Source organism: Petaurus breviceps, unplaced genomic scaffold, assembly GCF_028583685.1.
Source record: "Petaurus breviceps papuanus isolate PSGF00001 unplaced genomic scaffold, PetGlider_PUasm1.0 90879, whole genome shotgun sequence".
In the NCBI taxonomy this organism is placed as follows: Eukaryota; Metazoa; Chordata; class Mammalia; order Diprotodontia; family Petauridae; genus Petaurus; species Petaurus breviceps.
In genome coordinates, this window is record NW_027187368.1 from 1632311 (window position 1) to 1650481 (window position 18171).

General features: G+C 42.7%; 1 protein-coding gene across 1 annotated transcript in view; it reads right to left on the minus strand.

Moving 5' to 3' along the window:
* LOC138150362 (prostaglandin G/H synthase 1-like) overlaps positions 1-14801 on the minus strand; it is a 52377-nt gene extending 37576 nt beyond the window's left edge. The window contains exons 1-2 of the mRNA XM_069073748.1: positions 14540-14801; positions 14124-14195 (exon numbers count right to left, since the gene is read on the minus strand). Of these exons, the coding sequence (XP_068929849.1) occupies positions 14124-14195; positions 14540-14546 (79 nt within the window). The 5' untranslated portion in view covers positions 14547-14801. The remainder of the gene's footprint in view (positions 1-14123; positions 14196-14539) is intronic.
* Positions 14802-18171: the final 3370 nt, after the last annotated feature.

Sequence of the window (18171 nt, forward strand, 5' to 3'; positions counted from 1 at the left end):
GAGAGTGAATACTGTCCACTGGTGAAGGACAGTGCTGTTGTTGCAGGAGTCTGGGAACCTTTCTGTTGGTTCAGAAGCCCTGAAGAAGGATTTTCTTGTTGTATGTTTATAGAAATCCTGGGAGAGGGTTTTGCTAATGTTTTCAGGGGTCCTAGGACTCCTGTTCTGTCTGTTCTGCAGACAGAGGATGAATTAATGAAGAGACTGGCAAGGTATCTTGTGGCCTTGCTAAGCTTTGTCTTCCCAGGAACAAAGATTGCTGAGAACTTGCCTGTGTCAAGATGAAGAAAAGACCTCCATTTGGGTATTAAGTGCTGTGCTTAAACTTGTTATAACTCTGGGGTAGATTCAATTGTGATCCAGGGGTGGGGAACTTTTGACCTTTTTGTGTTCTATGATTGAACAAATGAATGTACTTTACTTATGATTGGAAACTAATCTCCATTTGAGAAGAGGGGCTTTGTGATGGACTAAATGAAGGTACAGCCTAGGGGTGGAGTAGCATTTAGAACAGGGACTTTGTAATTGATTGAATGAATGTAAGGTCCTGGAGTGGGGTAGTACTTGGAGATTATTTAATTACACTTAGTAAATGCTGTATTTTGAATGATGTCATATTTTTATTTTCTCTGTTCTTAATTTGTCACTGAATAAAATGGAGAGCACCTATGCTGGTATTCTGAACCTTGGGAAGTTGCCTTTCCTTGGCATTACATTACAGACTGGCTGAACAAATCGTGGCATATGCATGTAATGGAATACTATTGTGCTATAAGAAACAAGGAGCAGATGGACTTCATATTTACCTGGAGAGGCTTATACGAACTGATGCTGAGTGAGAAGAGTATATCCAGGAGAAATTTGTACACAATTACAGACACAACATATGTGTGATAACCAACTTTGATAGACTGGACTCTTCTCAGCAATTCAGGGTCAAAAGTCAACCCCAAAAGACTCATGATGGAGAGAGATGTCTACATCCAGAGAAAGAACTGAGCTTGGTTCCAGATTGAAGCAAACTCCCTGCTCTTTTTTTTTCTTGTTTGGTTTTGTTTCCTCTTTCCCATTGTTCATTCCATCTGATACAATCCTTCTTTATAATCTGACTAATGTCTAATGTGAAAGTATTTGCAGATACTATACTTCATTGTATGCTGCCATGGGATGGGGGGAAAGAGGGGAGGGAGAGAAAACTTGAAACTCAAGGAATTGTGGAAATGAATATTGTAAACTAAAAGTAAACAAATTAACAAAGACAAAAATTTAAGAAAAAAGAAAAAGAAAGTAGGAAATGATATGTACAAAATTATTTATAGTAGCACTTTTTGCTGAAGCAAAGAATTGGAAATGAAGGAGATACTGTCATCAACTGGGAATAACTAAAGAAATTTTAAGTGATGTGATGAATAGAGCACTACACCTGGAGTCAGGAAGATCCATCTTCCTGAGTTCAAATCTGGCCTTAGGCACTTACTAGCATATGACCATGAGCAAGTGACTTAATCCTGGTTGCCTTATTTTCCTCATCTGTAAAATGATCTGGAGAAAGAAATGGCAAACCAGTATCTTTGCCAGGAAAACTCCAAAAGGGGTCATGAAGAGTTGAACATGACTGAAAAACATGAACAACAATGAAAAAATTATGGCATATGAATATAATGGAATAACATCACGTCATAAAAAATGATGAAAGGGCTTCAGAAAAAATTAGGAAGACTTATATGAACTGATGCTGAACAAAATGAGCAGATCCAGAACAAGTGATACAATGACTACAATACTGTAAAGAAAAACAATTTGGGAAGACTTAAGAATTGGTCAGTGAAATGAGCAACACTTCTTTAAAAGGCCATTGATAAGCCATGCAGCCTACCTCCTAAGGGAGAGGTAATAGACTCAGGGTGATGAATGGGACACATATTTTTGCTCATAGTGAATAGTAGATGTTTTACGTGACTATACTTCTTTGTTTCAATGAATAGTTTGTTTTTAATTTTTGGGGAAGGAACAAGAACTTGGGGAGGAGAACCAGAGAGGAGAAAGAATAGCAATAATAAGACCAAGAAAAAAAAGGAAAGAAATGAAACTGTTATTGGGTGGTTTTTAAATGTATTTAACAGAGTAAGTTCATTCAGAGGAAGAAGCAAAAAAGAAAGAAACTTTGAACTTTGAAAGTTCAACTTCAAACTTTGAAATTAATATTTCATTTATTTATTAAAAAATAAGGAGGCAGAGCCAAGATGGTGGAGTAAAAACAGGAACTTCACATGGCTCCTGCTCCAAATACTCCAATACCTGTAAAATATGACTCTAAACAAATTCTAGTGGTACAGAACACAGAAAGTGACAGAGAGAAACAATTCTCCCACTGAAGGCAGCCTGGCAAGCCGACAGGAAGGGTGTATTGCACTACACTGGAAGCTGAGTACAGTCCCTCGTGAACTGCCTGTAACCAGACCTAGGGTGGCCCCAATCCTGCACAGACTGACTGGAGCAGACTTCAGGAGAGTGAATCACCAGCAGCTGTGGTGGTTTCCAGACTTCTCTACCCATAAACACCAAAGAGAAAGTAATAGGTCAGTGGAGAACTCTGTTGGAACAAGGTAAAGGAAGAGCACAGTCCAGCTCCTGCCCCTGAGGCAAGAGGTGGAGGAGGCACAGCAGCTGCAGCTGCATGGCTGCTTCTGGAACTCCTAGACTACAGATTTTAGGGGTACCAAGCAACCATTCAGAGGGTAGTTGTTCTTTATTTGACCTGCTTGGATCTAGATCACGGTCTTGGGTAGTGGTCCGGGGGTGTGTGGCCAGTGTGCCAGAGCTTGGGGTGTCTGTAGAGATGGTGCCCTCCTCATAGCTCTGACAACATCTGTGAAAACCCCAGTGATTTGGGACATAGCTCTCGGCAATCTGGAAGCAGAGTTCTATTGTGGCAAAGAGCTCAAAAGTCAAGTAATTGGCTGGCAAGAGGAAGCACACACAATCAGACCATAGAATCCTTTTTTGGGGACAAAAAGGATCAAAACATGGAACCAGAAGAAGTCAATGAAGTCAAAACTCCTGCATCAAAAGTTTCCAAGAAAAGTATGAATTGGTCACAGGCCATGGAGGAGCTCAAGAAGGATTTTGAAAATCAAGTAAGAGAAGTGGGAGAAAAATTGGGAAGAGAAATGATAATTATGTAAGAAAATCATGAAAAGAGAGTCAACAGCCTGCTAAAGGAGACCCAAAAACACAATGAAGAAAACAACACCTTAAAAAATAGACTAAGTCTAATGGCAAAAGAGGCCCCAAAAGCCAATGAGGAGAAGAATGCCTTAAAAAGTCAAATTGCCCAGATGGAAAAGGAATTTCAAGAACTCACTGAAGAGAATAATTCCTTCAAAATTAGATTAGAGCAAATGGAAGCTAACAACTTTATGAGAAATCAAAAGACTATAAAATAGATCCAAACAAATGAAAAAATAGAAGACAATGTGAAATATCTCATTGGAAAAACCAGTGACCTGGAAAATAGATCCAGGAGAGATAATTTGAAATTTATTGGACTACCTGAAAGCCATGATCAAAAGAAGAGTCTAGACAACATCTTTCAACGAATTACCAAGCAAAATTGCCCTGATATTCTAAAACCAGAGGGCAAAATAGAAATTGAAAGAATTCACCAATCACCTCTTGAAAAAGATCCCAAAAAGAAAACTCCTAGGAATATTATAGCCACATTCCAGAGTTCCCAGGTCAAGGAGAAAACACTGCAAGCAATCAGGAATAAATAATTTGAGTATTGTGGAAACACAATCAGGATAACACAAGACCTAGCAGCTTCTACATTAAGGGATCAAAGGGCTTGTAATATGATATTCTGGAGGTCAAAGGAGCTAGGATTAAAAACAAGAATCACCTACCCAGAAAAACTGAGTATAATGCATCAGGGGAAAATATGGTCATTCAAGAAAATGGAGGACTTTCAAGTATTCTTCATGAAAAAACCAGAGCCGAACAGAAAATTTGACTTTCAAATACAAGAAGCAAGAGAAACATGAGAAGGTAAACAGGAAAAAGAAATGATAAGGAAATTATTAAAGTTGAGCTATTTACATTCCTACATGGAAAAGCTATAATTGTAACTCATGAGACTTTTCTCAGTATGAGGATAGTTGAAGGGAATATATATGTTTATGTATGTATGTATAGGTGGGTGTATGTATGTACACATATGTGAGTGTGTGAATATGTGTGTACATGTATACAAAAGAAGGCACAGGATCAGTTGCATAGGAAGGGATAATATCTAAAAAATAAAATTAAGAGGTGAGAGGAATATAATGCAAGAAGGAGAAAAGGAGAGATAGAATAGGGCAAATTATCTCATATAAAAGAGATAAGAGAAAATTGTTACAATGGAGGGGAAGAGCAGGAAGGTGAAAGGGAATGGGTCAACCTTACTCTCATTGAACTTGGCTTAAGGAGGGAATAACATACACACTCATTTGGGTATCTTACCCTACAAGAAAGTAGTGGGGAAGGGGATAAGAAGAGGGATGACAGAAGGGAGGGCAGATTGGGGGAGAGAAGCACATATGTTTGAAAAGTGACAGGATCAAAGTAGGAAATAGAATAAGTGTGGGGTGGGATAGGATGGAGGGAAATATAGTTAGTCTTTCACAATATAACTACTACGGAAATGTTTTGCAGAACTACACATGTACAACCTATATTAAATTGCTTATCTTCCCAGTGGGAGTGGATGAGGAGGGAAGAAGGGAAGGAACTTGGAAATAAAAGTTTTAAAAACAAATGTTAAATTTTTTTGTTTGTTTTTTACATGCAACTGGGAAATAAGATACACAGGCACTGGGGTACAGAAATCCATCTTGCTCTACTAGAAAGTTAGAGGGAGTATGGGGGAGGACATGAGAAAAAGCATATTGGGGGAAGGGGTGCTCAGTAGGCTTGCTATCTTGGGGTGGGGCTAGGGGAAAGATGGGGAGAAAATTTGTAACTCAAAATCTTGTGGAAACAAATGTTGAAAACTAAAAATAAATTTTTTAAAGTTGTATGTAATAGATTCTAAGTTTGTATACAACCCTCTTCTGTTCTCTGAAGATAGAAATGTTCCTATTTGCTGGTGGATATCAAGTTCAGAATAACAAAAAAGAAAAATTATTAAAAAAGAAAAAATAGTGAATCAGCCACCTAAGGACTTTAAATATTAATAACTTGCTAAAATGATTTCATCATCTGTAAAATGGGAGAGAGGGAATATGTGATTTCTAAGGGTTCTTCCACTTCTAAAATGTTATGTTCTAAAGTACCTTCCAGCTCTTTGTTCTAAAGTTTATTCCAGCTCTCTGTGTTCTGACATTTTTGTTCTAACATCTTATTTATATTCTATACCCTGAGGTCTTTTCCAGCTTGGACATTTTAAGATTTCTTTCAGCTAGAATAACCTACAAATCTATTATGGGGTGGGGGAGGGGCCTCAAAGAGAAGTGCTGGGTAGACAGAATGAGAAGGGGCAGATACACGGCAATGCCCACTCCTCAGACAGGCCCTCCATTCAAGGTGAGACAACCAGGTACAATGGGATGAGTTCTGATTCTAGAGACCTAGGATAAAAGCCTACTTCTGATGACTATTACTTCTGCTATCTTGGGTTCATTACCTAACCTCCTGGGCCTCAGTTTCCCCCTCCAGTAAATTTGAGCGTTGGACCTGCGAGCCTCTAAGGTTCCTTCCAGCTCACTTGATCTGTGATCCTACAGCTTAGGGAAAATGGGGGAGAGAAAAGAGAAGGGTCAGTGGTCCATGTCCTACCCTATCCTCAGACACACACAAAGCATGGGAAAATTATGCAAATAATTTTGCTTAATCCTTCATTTTCATAATGGGCATTGTTCAGTATGAGCTAACGGACTGACAGCATAGGAGGAGGTCACTGAAGAAAGGAAGACTGAGAGCTAATGTAGTACTTGGGAGGAGCTTCTATGAGTTTCAGTTTTATCAATTAGACCCAGACGTGAGCAGGCTAGGCCAGCATCAGGGCTGGAATCCAGGAGTCCAGCTGAATACCACCCTCTTTTGTCTCTCCCCAGGAGAAAGCCAGTACTGCTCCACTTTACCCAAAGCAATCTGCTTAAGACTTTGATAGCTTCTAGACGCTGCCTGCTTGGAGCCCTCCTTTTCCCACACCAAGAGTCCCAAAGTCAAAGAACAATAGTAATGGTAACTCCCATTTCTGGAGTACATTCCTCATCTGTAAGGGAGGCAGGACAAGGATCCCCATTTTATGGAGGAGAACAAAGTTCAGTAACATTATGTTATGTTTTGTACAATGTACTTCTTGGAACCATTATTTCCATTTTACAGAGAAGACTAAGGTTCAAAGAGATGAAGGAACTAGGTGATCCAGAGAGTGAGTGGAAGAGCTGAGACAGAAACTCAGGTCTTGGACCCTGGGCCAAGGTACTCTCCTTTACCATGGAAATTCCATGAATTGACCAAATTTTGGAAGGGTCACTGGGCAGGGAAGTCAAGAGTTTGGGGTTCTACTTATGGCTCTGCCAGTAATTAGATAGGCAACTTTGGGCAGGTCACTTCCTTTCTCTGAGCCTTAGTTTCCCCATCTGTAAAGTTAGGGTGTCATACTGGACAGTCTCCAAAAATTTGTCTCAGTTGTAATATTCTAGGATGCCATGACAGAAGGCCTTAGAGAGCCAAGCCCTGGCATTATATTCTAGCCTAAGTATCTCCTATTACAACCCTTGAGTTCTGCTCCATGAAATCCAGCCACTGGGTTATCAGAAGGCTCAGGTCCCTGATACACACCCACATTGTACCAGCTTCCCAGTGTCCCCAGAAAGTCTAAGACTGCAACAGAGAGACTGTGGGGGAACAGACAAGCTTCTTCTCCACCCCAACCTGGCCCAATTACTCTACCTCCTCTCATTCTCTACTCTTACTTTTAGTCCCCATCTCCTCTTCACTTTTTCCTCTTGGCTGTTGTCCCCTCCTGCTCTCCTCTTTTCCACTCCCTCTTCTCCTCCCCTTTGTTCTCCCTCCCCCCTCTTCCTTTTTCTTATTTTTTGCAATAAACATCAGGAGCTTCAGGACATTTAAAGGTCTCTTAGTCACAAAGTACAAAGATGAGGAGCTGTTAAAATCTACCCCAATGGAAGGGCTCAAGTGATGCATTTCCCCCAATTCCTTTCCCTACCCCCACCCATCTCCTATTCTTTCCAAAATCTGTCTACAAGGCAGCAGTGATCTGTGCCTGGGGTAGGGCAGTGCTGAGGATGAAGCCAGGACAGCTGAGGGGCTCCCTTGAGACCTAGCTTATCCCACATGGTCTAGCTTTGACTTTCCCCTTGCTCTTCTCATTTTTTCCCAGAGGACCCAGCTTAGGGGAAAAGGCGTCCCCAGGATCTCTGCAAACCCTGACTGGTGGAAATGTCCTAAAAAGGTCATATTGTCCATTCCCTTATCTTCAGGAAGAACCCACACATCCTTGTTATCCTGAACAAATAAATACAGAAGACCCCCGGGTTGGCTCCATGGTCCCAAACCTGGAACTCAACTCAGAGTTCTTCCCAAGTTTTCATTTCGCATTTCTTCTTGGGATGGGGGAGGGATTGAGCAATGGCCACCCTTCACCACCAGCCTGGGAGAGATGCTCTTCTCATGGTTAATTGCTTTTTTTTTTTTTTTAGGGGTTAAGTAACTTGCTCAAGGTTACACGGCCAGTTATTTCTGGGTGGGGTACTGAGCATCTGAGGCCGGATTTGATCCAGGTCATCCCAACACTGGAGCCGGTGCTCTTACTCGCTGAGCCACCTGGCCACCCCTAAGCAATTGGGGTTAAGTAACTTGCTCAAGGTTACACGGCCAGGTGTTTCTGGGTGGGTGCTAAGTGTCTGAGCCCGGGATTCGATCTCCAGGTCTTCTCAACACTGGAGCCGGTGCTCTTACTCACTGTGCTACCTGGCCGCCCCAATGGTTAATTGCTTTTAGAGAAATGGAGGTGGGGGGGTGAATCAGCCCAGGGCTCTTCCACATACCATTCCCCAATTAGGAAGGACTTCCTCCTATCTAACCTAAAGACTTCATACTGTCACTGAATTCTATTTCTGTCTTTCTTCATTTGGACTTGACAACACCTGTTGGAGTAAAAGCCCAGACCAGGGTCTCAGAAACCACTTGCTCAATGTCTGACTCTGCTTAACTTACTTCCTTTGGCCAACTCTCCTCCTGTATTAAATTTAGGAATTGGACTAAATGACCTATAGACTCCACGCCAGCACTAACACTCTTTGTTTCAAGGTTTCTGAAAGCTCTGGCATTCTGTATTCTAAGGTCCTTCCCAAGTTCTAAACATTCAAAGTTGAATTGCAACTCTGGCATCCTTTGGTCCAAGGTCCCATCTTGCTCTAACAAATATCATTCTAGGAAAAAAACCTGTGATCTTCTCTGTTTTTAACTCACCCTATCATTGTTCCTTCAAGTTTTCCTATCTGACCTCACCTTCCCATCACTGAGGCACCAAAAAACTCTCTCTGACTTCAAACTACATAGCTGAACATGGGCTTGCTGGGGTTCAAGTCGCCTCGAGTTAGGTGCATGTAACTCAGGGCAGGGAGAGAAGAGGCCTTGGTGGGGAGTAAAGACAGAGTAACACCCAGTCTTGGGTGAGGTGGGGAGAGCCTTGGATTTGCTTTTCCTCAGTCTGCTAAGAATAATATTTAGAGAAGTTTGCTAGAGTCCTGTTCCAAAGATATTGAAATAGCATAAACAAGTGATGCTCAGATTCCTGAAGGAGGGGCAGGGGGTGTGAAGGGGGTGAGGGGGGAGGAGTGTCTAACTTACCTAATCCCTCCAACTGGCCAGGCTATTCAGACAAGGCCTATAATCATCAGCAAACAATGCACAGCTGTTCAGTGTACCCTGTCTTCAAATAACTGTGCACCAGTTGGATGGGAGTGAGGGGAGGAGGAAGGGGGCATACAAGAAACCCTAATCTTGTCTCCTTCCTCCCTTCCCCCAGATGAGAACTGGAATGAGAAAAGTCTGGGGGGCAGTGAAAGCTGGATACAATGCAGGACAGCCTGTATACAGTCTGTACTGGGGGCGGGGGGGCCTTGGGATAGGCAGGGCTGGCAGTCATCCCACATTCCTACCCCTCGGGCACCAGCCCAAGAAACACCTGGACTTTGCCTGGGTCTCTCCCTACCCTGACAGGTTGTGTCCATGGCAACCAAAATAATAATAGGATGGGGCGGGGGGGGCTTCTCCATCCCCACTCCCACCCCTCCACACATGAGCATGCACACTGTGGCCTTTCCCCAGTTCCTGGCTCCACTGGGATGAGAGTAGAAAGGTTTAGAGCTCAGGGGGCCTTCAGGATCCCACCTTGGCCTAGTGTTTCTTTCTTCTCTTCTCACCTACACCATTCCCCCACACCAGAAGTTCTTCAAAAAAAAGGGAACCCCATCTGACCCCAATCTAAGAATTTCAGTACCAGGGGGGTGGCTAGGTGGCGCAGTGAATAAAGCAAAGCCCCTGGAGTCAGGAGGACCTGAGTTTGGTTCCAGCCTCAGACACTTAACATCCACACAAAAAAGCTAGCCGCGTAACCTTGGGCAAGTTACTTAATCCCAATTGCCCTCCAAAAAGGAAAAAAAAAAAAGAATTTCAGTACCTCTTCTATGGGCAGATATGGCAATTCTAAGCACTACATATTTCACTTAAAATGTTAGGTTTAGGGCCAGTCCCCCCATAAGCAAATACAATATTATCTCACAGCACTAAAAGCCCCAAGGGTTTGCTTTTCTTTGAGTAAACAAGCTTACCCTGCCATAATATATAGTCTTCACAAAGTGAGGATTGGACCATAATGGCACAGGATTCATGGTACAATGGGGCCTTAAAGTCAAAAGGACCTGGGTTTGAATCCTGGCTCTGCTGCTGACTAGCTTGAGACACTTCTGGCTTTAGGATTCAGTTTCCTCCTCTCTCATGTGAAGAGCTGGACTAGAGGACCTGAGTTAACAAGCATTTATAAAGCACTTATGTGCCAGGAGCTGGGACGCATTGAAAGGCAGAGGGAGAGCATTCTGCCTCAGGAGGACGGAAGAAGCATCCAGTGTGGACTAAGGCCTCCTAGGGATTCAGTGCTAAGCACTGTGGGGAGGGCCTTCAGCCCCACAAGTTGCTTTCATACTTTTTGAGAAAACAAGACTCTCACACATGAAAAATTAACTTTGTCTCCTCCTCTTCAACTTCAATGCCTCCACCCAGAGCCCAGGCCCTGATCACCTCATGCAATAGTAATTTGTTCTCCCTCCTTCCAGATCCTGAGAGTAGCCTTCAAGGCCTTCCCTAATCTGGCTCCTACTTCTCTTTCCATTTTCACTTATCATCCCCTTCCTTCCATATACTCCACGTTCCAGCCAAGCTGAGCAAAGCAGCTTCACAAACACACCATTTGGTTTTCTGCCTCCATGCTGTGGCTCACTCCGTTCCCCCTAACCAGAATGTTCTCTCCCTCCCCTCTGTTTATGCAAATCCATCCACTGATTCCTAGAATAGTGAATGCTACAGCTGGAAGCAATATGAGAACATACACTAGTCTATGTTACATAATGAAGCCTAGAACACTGGCCCCTGAGGGAACCTTAGAGATCACTTAATCTAAACCCCTCATTTTGAGGATGAAGTAATCAAGGCCTACTGAAGGGCTGTAGGTCACACAGTCACTCTCCAAAGTGAAGCTCCTAGTGGAAAGATATCCTGTCTTAGACCCCTTTTATCAATCCATCAACAGAGCATTTATTAAATGCTTACTACACACCAGGCACTTTACTAAGTACTGGAGATACAAAGACAAAACATCACAGTGCCTGCCCTCAAAGAGCTTACATTCTACAGAGGGAAACACTATGCCTTCACCTAAATAAATGCAAAGTGATAGAGGACAGTGGGGACTAGCATCTGTGCACAGGGGCTCAGGAAAGGAATGAAGAAGATACTTGAGTTGAGGGAACCAAGGATTCCAAGAGTTGGAGAAAAAATGGAGTTGCATTCCGGGAATGAAGGACCAACCTACACAAAGGCCCAGAGATGGGAGATGGCATGTTATGGCCAATGCACAGCAAGCAGGCTGGTTTGGCTGGAACACAGACTGCATAATGGAGATGAATGGAGGCTAAGCAGAAGAGTACATATTTTATTCTCAGGGCAACACAGTCACCAAAGTTTTTGAGTCAGAAAATATAGTGGATGGATTATCAAGGGGAAAAACTAGAGGCAAGGAGAACAATGAGGAGGCTGTTTTGATAGTCTTCCTAAGAAGTGATAGGATCTGAATTAAGAGTTATGCTGATAAGGATGAAATATAGGAAAAAGAGTTTGGGGTTTTTTTGGGGGGGTTGGGTTTTTTATTCTAATTTGAAGGCAGAACTGATCAAAACTTAACTGATAGGATTTGGGGGGAGAGCAAAGAGTTGAATATGAATCATTACCTAGTACAGGATCGTGAAAGTTGAAGCCTGAATAAATATGTGTTGCATGAGAGTACAGAAGTGAAGAAACCTGAGTTCTAATCTTTAACTTGTTGTGCAACCCTGGACACGTCATCTACCCACTCTGGACCACCTCCAAAAGCTGGGGAATGACAGCATGGAGTGAAAGGGCTCCATATACTACAGGGGAGCCCAATACCCTTCTGCCTCAAAGTTAATAGGGGGTGGATTGGAAATTACCTAGTTGAATCACTGCACATGTAATGTATATACATATAATGAGAATAAAAACAGTTGCCCTCTGATGTCTAAAATTCCTTCCAACTCTAAGTTCTCTGATCCTGTGATTTCCTGGAACCCAATTTGGGGAGGCTGGCTATGAGGCACACAGCCCAGACTCCCAGGCCCTGAGCTGCTTCACCAAACACTGAAGGGAAGGAAATTCTGAGCTTCTCTCTTTCTCCACCAATCTCAGGGTGATGAAATCCCAGTTCATGTCCCTCAGTAAGGGCAAGAAAGCATAAGGAAGTGAGTTGGGGTGAAAGGGTGAGAGTCTCTGGACCCTGTGGTTTTGACAGAGTCAATAGGAAGGCTCATAGTATTTCAAATCTGAATGGGGCCTTAGAACTTATTTGTAGGACCATTGGCAAGTCACAAACTCTCTAAGACTCAGTTTCTTCCTCTACAAAATGGGGACAATAATACTTATATTGACTACCTCACAGGATTGTTGTAAGGGGCTCACTTCATTTTAATTGAAGAGTTCTTATTTTCCCATTTTGAATTTGGCTTCCAATCTACATTCTGTACCTTATTGGTCCAGGCCTCAGTTTCCTCATCTGTAAAATGAGGAAGTAGGACCAGATGAGCTTTTCATGGTCTCTAAGATTGATATTAGAGCCAGAAAGGATCTTACAGATCATCTAAACCAATCCCATTACAATGAGGGAAAATGAGACCCAGAAAGATGAAATTTGTCCAAAATTCATAGACCTAGTAGGTAACAGAGCTGGGGTTCAAACCCAGGTTACCCAACTCTTACATGGGTCTTTCCATCAAATATCATATGCTACCTTTTCAAAAGCAAAAGGACCCCTATGTATGAAACAGGAATGCTCAGACAGCTAGGTAGTAAAATCAAAGGATCAAAGGCTATAGCTGAAGTCAGGAAAACCCAAGTTCAAATACCATGTTAGATGTTTCCTAGATTTGTGACCCTAAGCAAGTCACTTAACCTCTATTTGCCTCAGTTTCCTCATCTGTAAAATGGGGTTAACAATCTTATAGTGTTGTTAAGAGGATGTTATAATATTTGTAAAGGACTTTGCAAAACTTAAAGTACTTTACAAATGTTATTATATGAGAGGAAGCAAAATTCCTACAGGCCCTCAGATGTGAGTAGAAGCCCCAGATGTGTATATACCAGCATCTGGAAAACTCTGTGGGTCTCCCTGATTTCACAGAGGAAATCAAGTCCAACCCAAACCTAACCAGATACCAGTAACACAGCAGGAAGGCAATCAATTCACTAAATCATTTTGGATATGGAGTCGAGGAGAGAGAAGAGTCTATGAGAATGAGAAGGGAGAGGCTAAGGAATGGCAAGTCAGAGGCTAAGAGATCAGTAGTTTCTGTCATTTCCCTGCCTTCATTTCCATGAGGGGAGAGGGAGAGAAGGTCCTCAGGGGCACTAGGGTTACCACTGTCTTCCTCCTTCTGCCTAGAGTGGGGAAGGGATAGAGAAGGGAAACATTCTCTCTAGCTCCTTCTCTATCTGTACCTTCTCCTTCCCTCATCCCATTTCTCTGGAGCCCACTTCTTCTTTGGAAGCAGGAAACAGCCCTACCAATGGACAGTGTCCACAAATGGAAAGGACAGAGGCGGCTCCATGGTGGGGGTGGTAAAGAGGAAGAAGGGGGGAGGGGGGAGAGAGGAAGAGAGAGAAGAGGGAAAAAGTGAAGTTGGATGAAGTTTCTTCTAACTGAGCCACTGCCCCTCAAACCAGCCTCCCGGGAGAACATGGTAAGTTAGCCCAACTCAGACATGGTCCATCCCACTTTGGCACTGCCTCCCTCAAACCCAGGAGAGCTTTCTTTCTCCCCTAGACTTTAGGATATAGAGTGTTAAACCTGGAAGGGACCTTACAACATAGAACATTGGATCTGGAAGGACATAAAATTATGGAAATTAGAACACAATGTTAGAGCTGGAAAAATCCTTGTAACACAGCACATTGAAACAGATAACATGGAACATTAAAGCTAAAATCTAAAGACCTTTTAGTGCAACTTCCTCGTTTTACAAATGAGAAAACTGAGGCCTAGAAAGAAGTGACTTTCCAGATGACTTTCCATCCTAAGGGATGGAGAAGGGGAGGGGGGGAGAGTTGGGAATGGTTCCAATAGGGCAAATCCACAGCAGACTTCCTTTCCCTGACACCTGACCCCAGAATGGACTGCTAGAACCCTTCCTTCCTCCCTGACCCTCAGAATTTGCAGAGCCCCAAATAGAGACCCTTCTGTCCCTTTCCCAGACTTCCAGTGCATCCAAAGGGCAGACATCCCACCCCCAGGTTCTCAGCAGGGGAATGCCCAAAAGGAGCCCTACCTGCAGCAGGGGTCCCTGGAGCAGGAGACACAGTTTGCAGGAATAGCAACAGACTGAGTGAGAGATGTGGCCCTGGGAAGGAAAGACATGAGAAAGATCAAGATGGGGAGAAGAGGACGAAGTGTGGAATGGAGATAAAGAAAATGACAGGAGATGAAGGAGCAAATGAGAACGCGAGACTGGAGGGAAAGAGAAGGGGAAAGGGAAAGGGGAAGACAATGGGAAGGAGAGGAGGGAGGCGAGATGACAGTAGGGGGGCGGGAATAAGAGGAAAGTGGGCGAGAGAAATAGGAGAAACGGGGAAGGAGAGGAGAGAGGCAGAAGAGAAGAGTAAAGGAAAGGGGAGGGCTGGGAAGCCAAGTGAGGAGACAGAGGAGCCCCGGCTGGGAGCATTAGGCTGCCCTGACCCAACTCACAGATCATGGTGAGCAGAGGGAGCGTAAGAAAGTCTACAAGCTGGCGGGCAGCCGGCCTCCGTCCGCTCCGTACCAGGAGTCCTGGCCAGTGCGGGCTGCAGTCACTTGTAGCTCTGGGCTGCCGCCTCGGCTCCTCCCACTCGTTTCTCTTCTCACTCCTGCTCTCCAAACTCCAGCCAGCTCCGCCTTCTCGGAATAGGAGGGGTAGGATGAATGGGGCCTGGGGTAGGGGGCCTGGAGTCGTCGAGGAACCTGCGAAGCGGTTTCCTGGATTTTTAGAATCCTAGACTAGCAAAAAATGAAAGAGACCCACAAATGTAAACTCCCACTAAGAGTCCCATCTAAAATGCCTGACTAAATGGTGCTTGAATTCTTCCAGAACAGGTACTTCACTACCTGGGAAGACAAGAAAGCTCCTTTTGTGGTTCATTTCATTTTAAATTGATTGTTCAGAAAATTTTTCTGCTAAACTGAACTCTGCCTCTAAGCATCTCCCACACCCCGCTATTCCCTCCTCCACACCCAGGTGGCATGGTTCTGGAATCTTTCCATTGCCTGCATTGCAGGATTCCTCAAACAGGATCATGGAATTATAAGGTGTAGAACTGGAAGGGACCTTAGAGACCATCAAATCCACCATGTCCCACTTTCTAGAGAAGGAAGCTGAGGCTTAAGAAGGGAAGTGACTTGCCCAAGAAGCCCACCAATGAGTAAATAGCAAAGTTAGGATGGAAATACGGGTCCTCTAATTCCAAACTGCCACAACAGGCATGCCTACTTCTCATTTCTATCCCTGACTCATTCTCCTGCCTCAGTTTCCTTAGTTCCAAGCTGGTGAATAGTGAAAAGGGCTCAGAACTTAAAGTAAATTTAAAAACCCTTAAGTTTGAGTCCCAGCTCTATTACTATCAGTGTGAACTTGGGGAAGTCACCCTTTATGGGCCTCTGTTTCATCATCTGGAAAATAAGTGGGTTAGGTTATGTGTTCTCTTCCTTCCCCAAATTCTGTGATAATAAAGGTATATGAACAATATACCTCCTGTAGTTCCAGTCTGTCTAGGACTCCTTTAAAGCCAACATGCCTAAAGATCTTCTCTTTGCTCTTTCAATCCTAGTCAACCAGTAGGAAATATTGCCACAAGAAAAGGATGGGACGCCTCATCTTCTGTCCTCACTCAGGCAACTCCCAAGCTTCTCCCTTAAAAGCCAGTGGCTCTAGGGCCTGGCACAGATTTGGGAGGTGAGACAGGACAAGGAGGAGGAAGAATGGGAGACCACAAGGCACTCATCCACCTTCTGGAGAAAACAGTGACAGCCTTTCCCTCCCATTCAACCCTGAGTAAAATTTCCTCTCTCAGACATACTGCATAGAGGAAGGTAAGGGGTCTGTCACTTCAGGAAATTAGTCACTTTATGAGAAGTGGGGGTAGTGTTTTGGTTGAGGGATTTAGTATACTCTCCTATGGAAAGGAGACTTTGAACATCCTATAGTATGCTTCCTTTTCCTTCCTTCTCATAAGGAGTTGGTGCTACCACAGAAGCTTTAAAGAATGGTACAGGATAGACTTATTGCTTCCTGGCCTCAACTTTGCCTAAAGGTTTAATAATTATCTCTAGGTTTAACAATTAGCTTAGCCCTACCCCTTCTCTTTCCCAAAAAGTAACAAGGTGTTACAAGAGAATGGGATTAAAATTCTTGAGACCTAGATTCTTCTAGTCCAGACTTTGCTGCTAAGTAGTTGTATCATGTTGGTTAAGTGCATTCTCTAGATCGGTTTCCTCACTTGGATCAGAGGATCGCTAAAGAACTTTCTACTTTTAACATAGAATGTTATAACCACTTCCAAGCACATCCTCACCATACAGATTTGTTTACCCCAGTCATTGTCTTTATCTCCCTTCCCCTCAACCCTCAAAATCGGACTTTGCCCCTGGGTCCCCTGGTTTCATCCTGCCCAGTGCCAGGCTTTTACCCCATCTCCAGGTTGTGCTACCTCCCTGGGTTCCTTCTCCCCCTTTCTCTCTCCGTTTTAGACTTTAAGCTCTTCAAGAGAAGGAATGATCTCACTTGCCTACATTGGCATCCCCAGCACTTAAGAAATGCTTGACCTATAGGTATTCAGAGATCTCTTCCAACTCTAACACTTGATGTACTTGGTTCCCTGTCAATGCTAACATTCTATGTTCCACAGGCTAATGTTCTATGCTCTAATGTCCTTTCCACCTTGGATATACTTTAATACTTGAGAGGCAACATGACATAGTATGAAGAGTTTGGGACCTAAAGTCAGTAGACTGAGGCTTGAATCTCACCTTACATATTAACTCTCTGTGTGATCACAGATCATCAATCACTTATTCTCAGTGCCTCCATTTCTTCATCTGTAAAATGGGGATAATAATCTTCACACTATCTACCTCATAGGGTAATTATTAGGAAAGTGCTTTGCAAACCTTAAAGTGCTACATTAATATTATTATTTATATATAATATGTTAATAAATAATTAAATAAATTAATAATTTAAAATTATTGATTAATATTAATATATGAGTTAATATTATATTCCAAGGTCCCTTCCAGAAGATTTTATATTCTATGGCATATAAATATGATAATATTATAATTATATTCTAAGTTTTCTTCCAGAAGTTTTCACATTCTACATTATATAAATGTGATCAATCATTATGTTTTAAGGTCCTTTCCAGAAGATTTCATATTCTATGGCATACAAATGGGAGTTATTAGTATATTCCAAGGTCTCTTCAAGAAGTTTTCATATTCTATGTTCTAAAGACTTTTCCACCTCTAATAATCTATCATAAATCATTAGATCTCATAGAACCTCAGAATCTTGCCAGACTCATCAATGAAATTGGCCTGGCAATTCAAGGAGGAAAACCTAAGGAGATGAATGCATAGTTCCCAATTTATGAATAATCTTGGATAGGTAAACCCACAAAGAAATAAGATCAGTTGTTAAGAAACACAAAGAAAGCATGTCTGAGAAAGAAAAACAACACCAAGAATTGACAAGCTACTGCTAAAAAACATAAATTATTACTCAGAAAACAAGCCAAGATCTTCAGAGGTATATTGAAGATGGAGGCATTTTTATTAATTGCTACAGCGAGCCTATGCTTCTGAAAGTTGAAAGAACAGGAAGAACAGTTGCTGTTTTTCTTAAAGCTGAGGAAAACAAATGAGTATAACTCTGAGGTCTCACCTCATACCCAGCAAACTGGTAAAGGTGACAAAAGAAGGGAAAAATCAATGTTGGAAGGACTGTAGGAAGATAGGCACATTAATGCATTGTTGATGGAACAAATTTAGTCCAGCCATTTTGAAAATCCTTTTGGAAAGAAATTATGGAAATAAAGTGACTAAAAACTTCATCGTCTATCGAAGTCAGTAGTCGCAGATACAATATGTCTATAATTGCGTACAAAGTTTTCCTGGTTCTGCTCTCCTCTACAAGTGAATATTATCAAATTACAAAGAACAAACATGGCTCCAAAGAAGGGATATGAGAAAACACTTCATCCAACTCCTTTGCAGAGGTGAGAGGTCCTCATGTTTAGTTGGATGGATGGATGGATGGATGGATGGATGGATGGATGGATGGATGG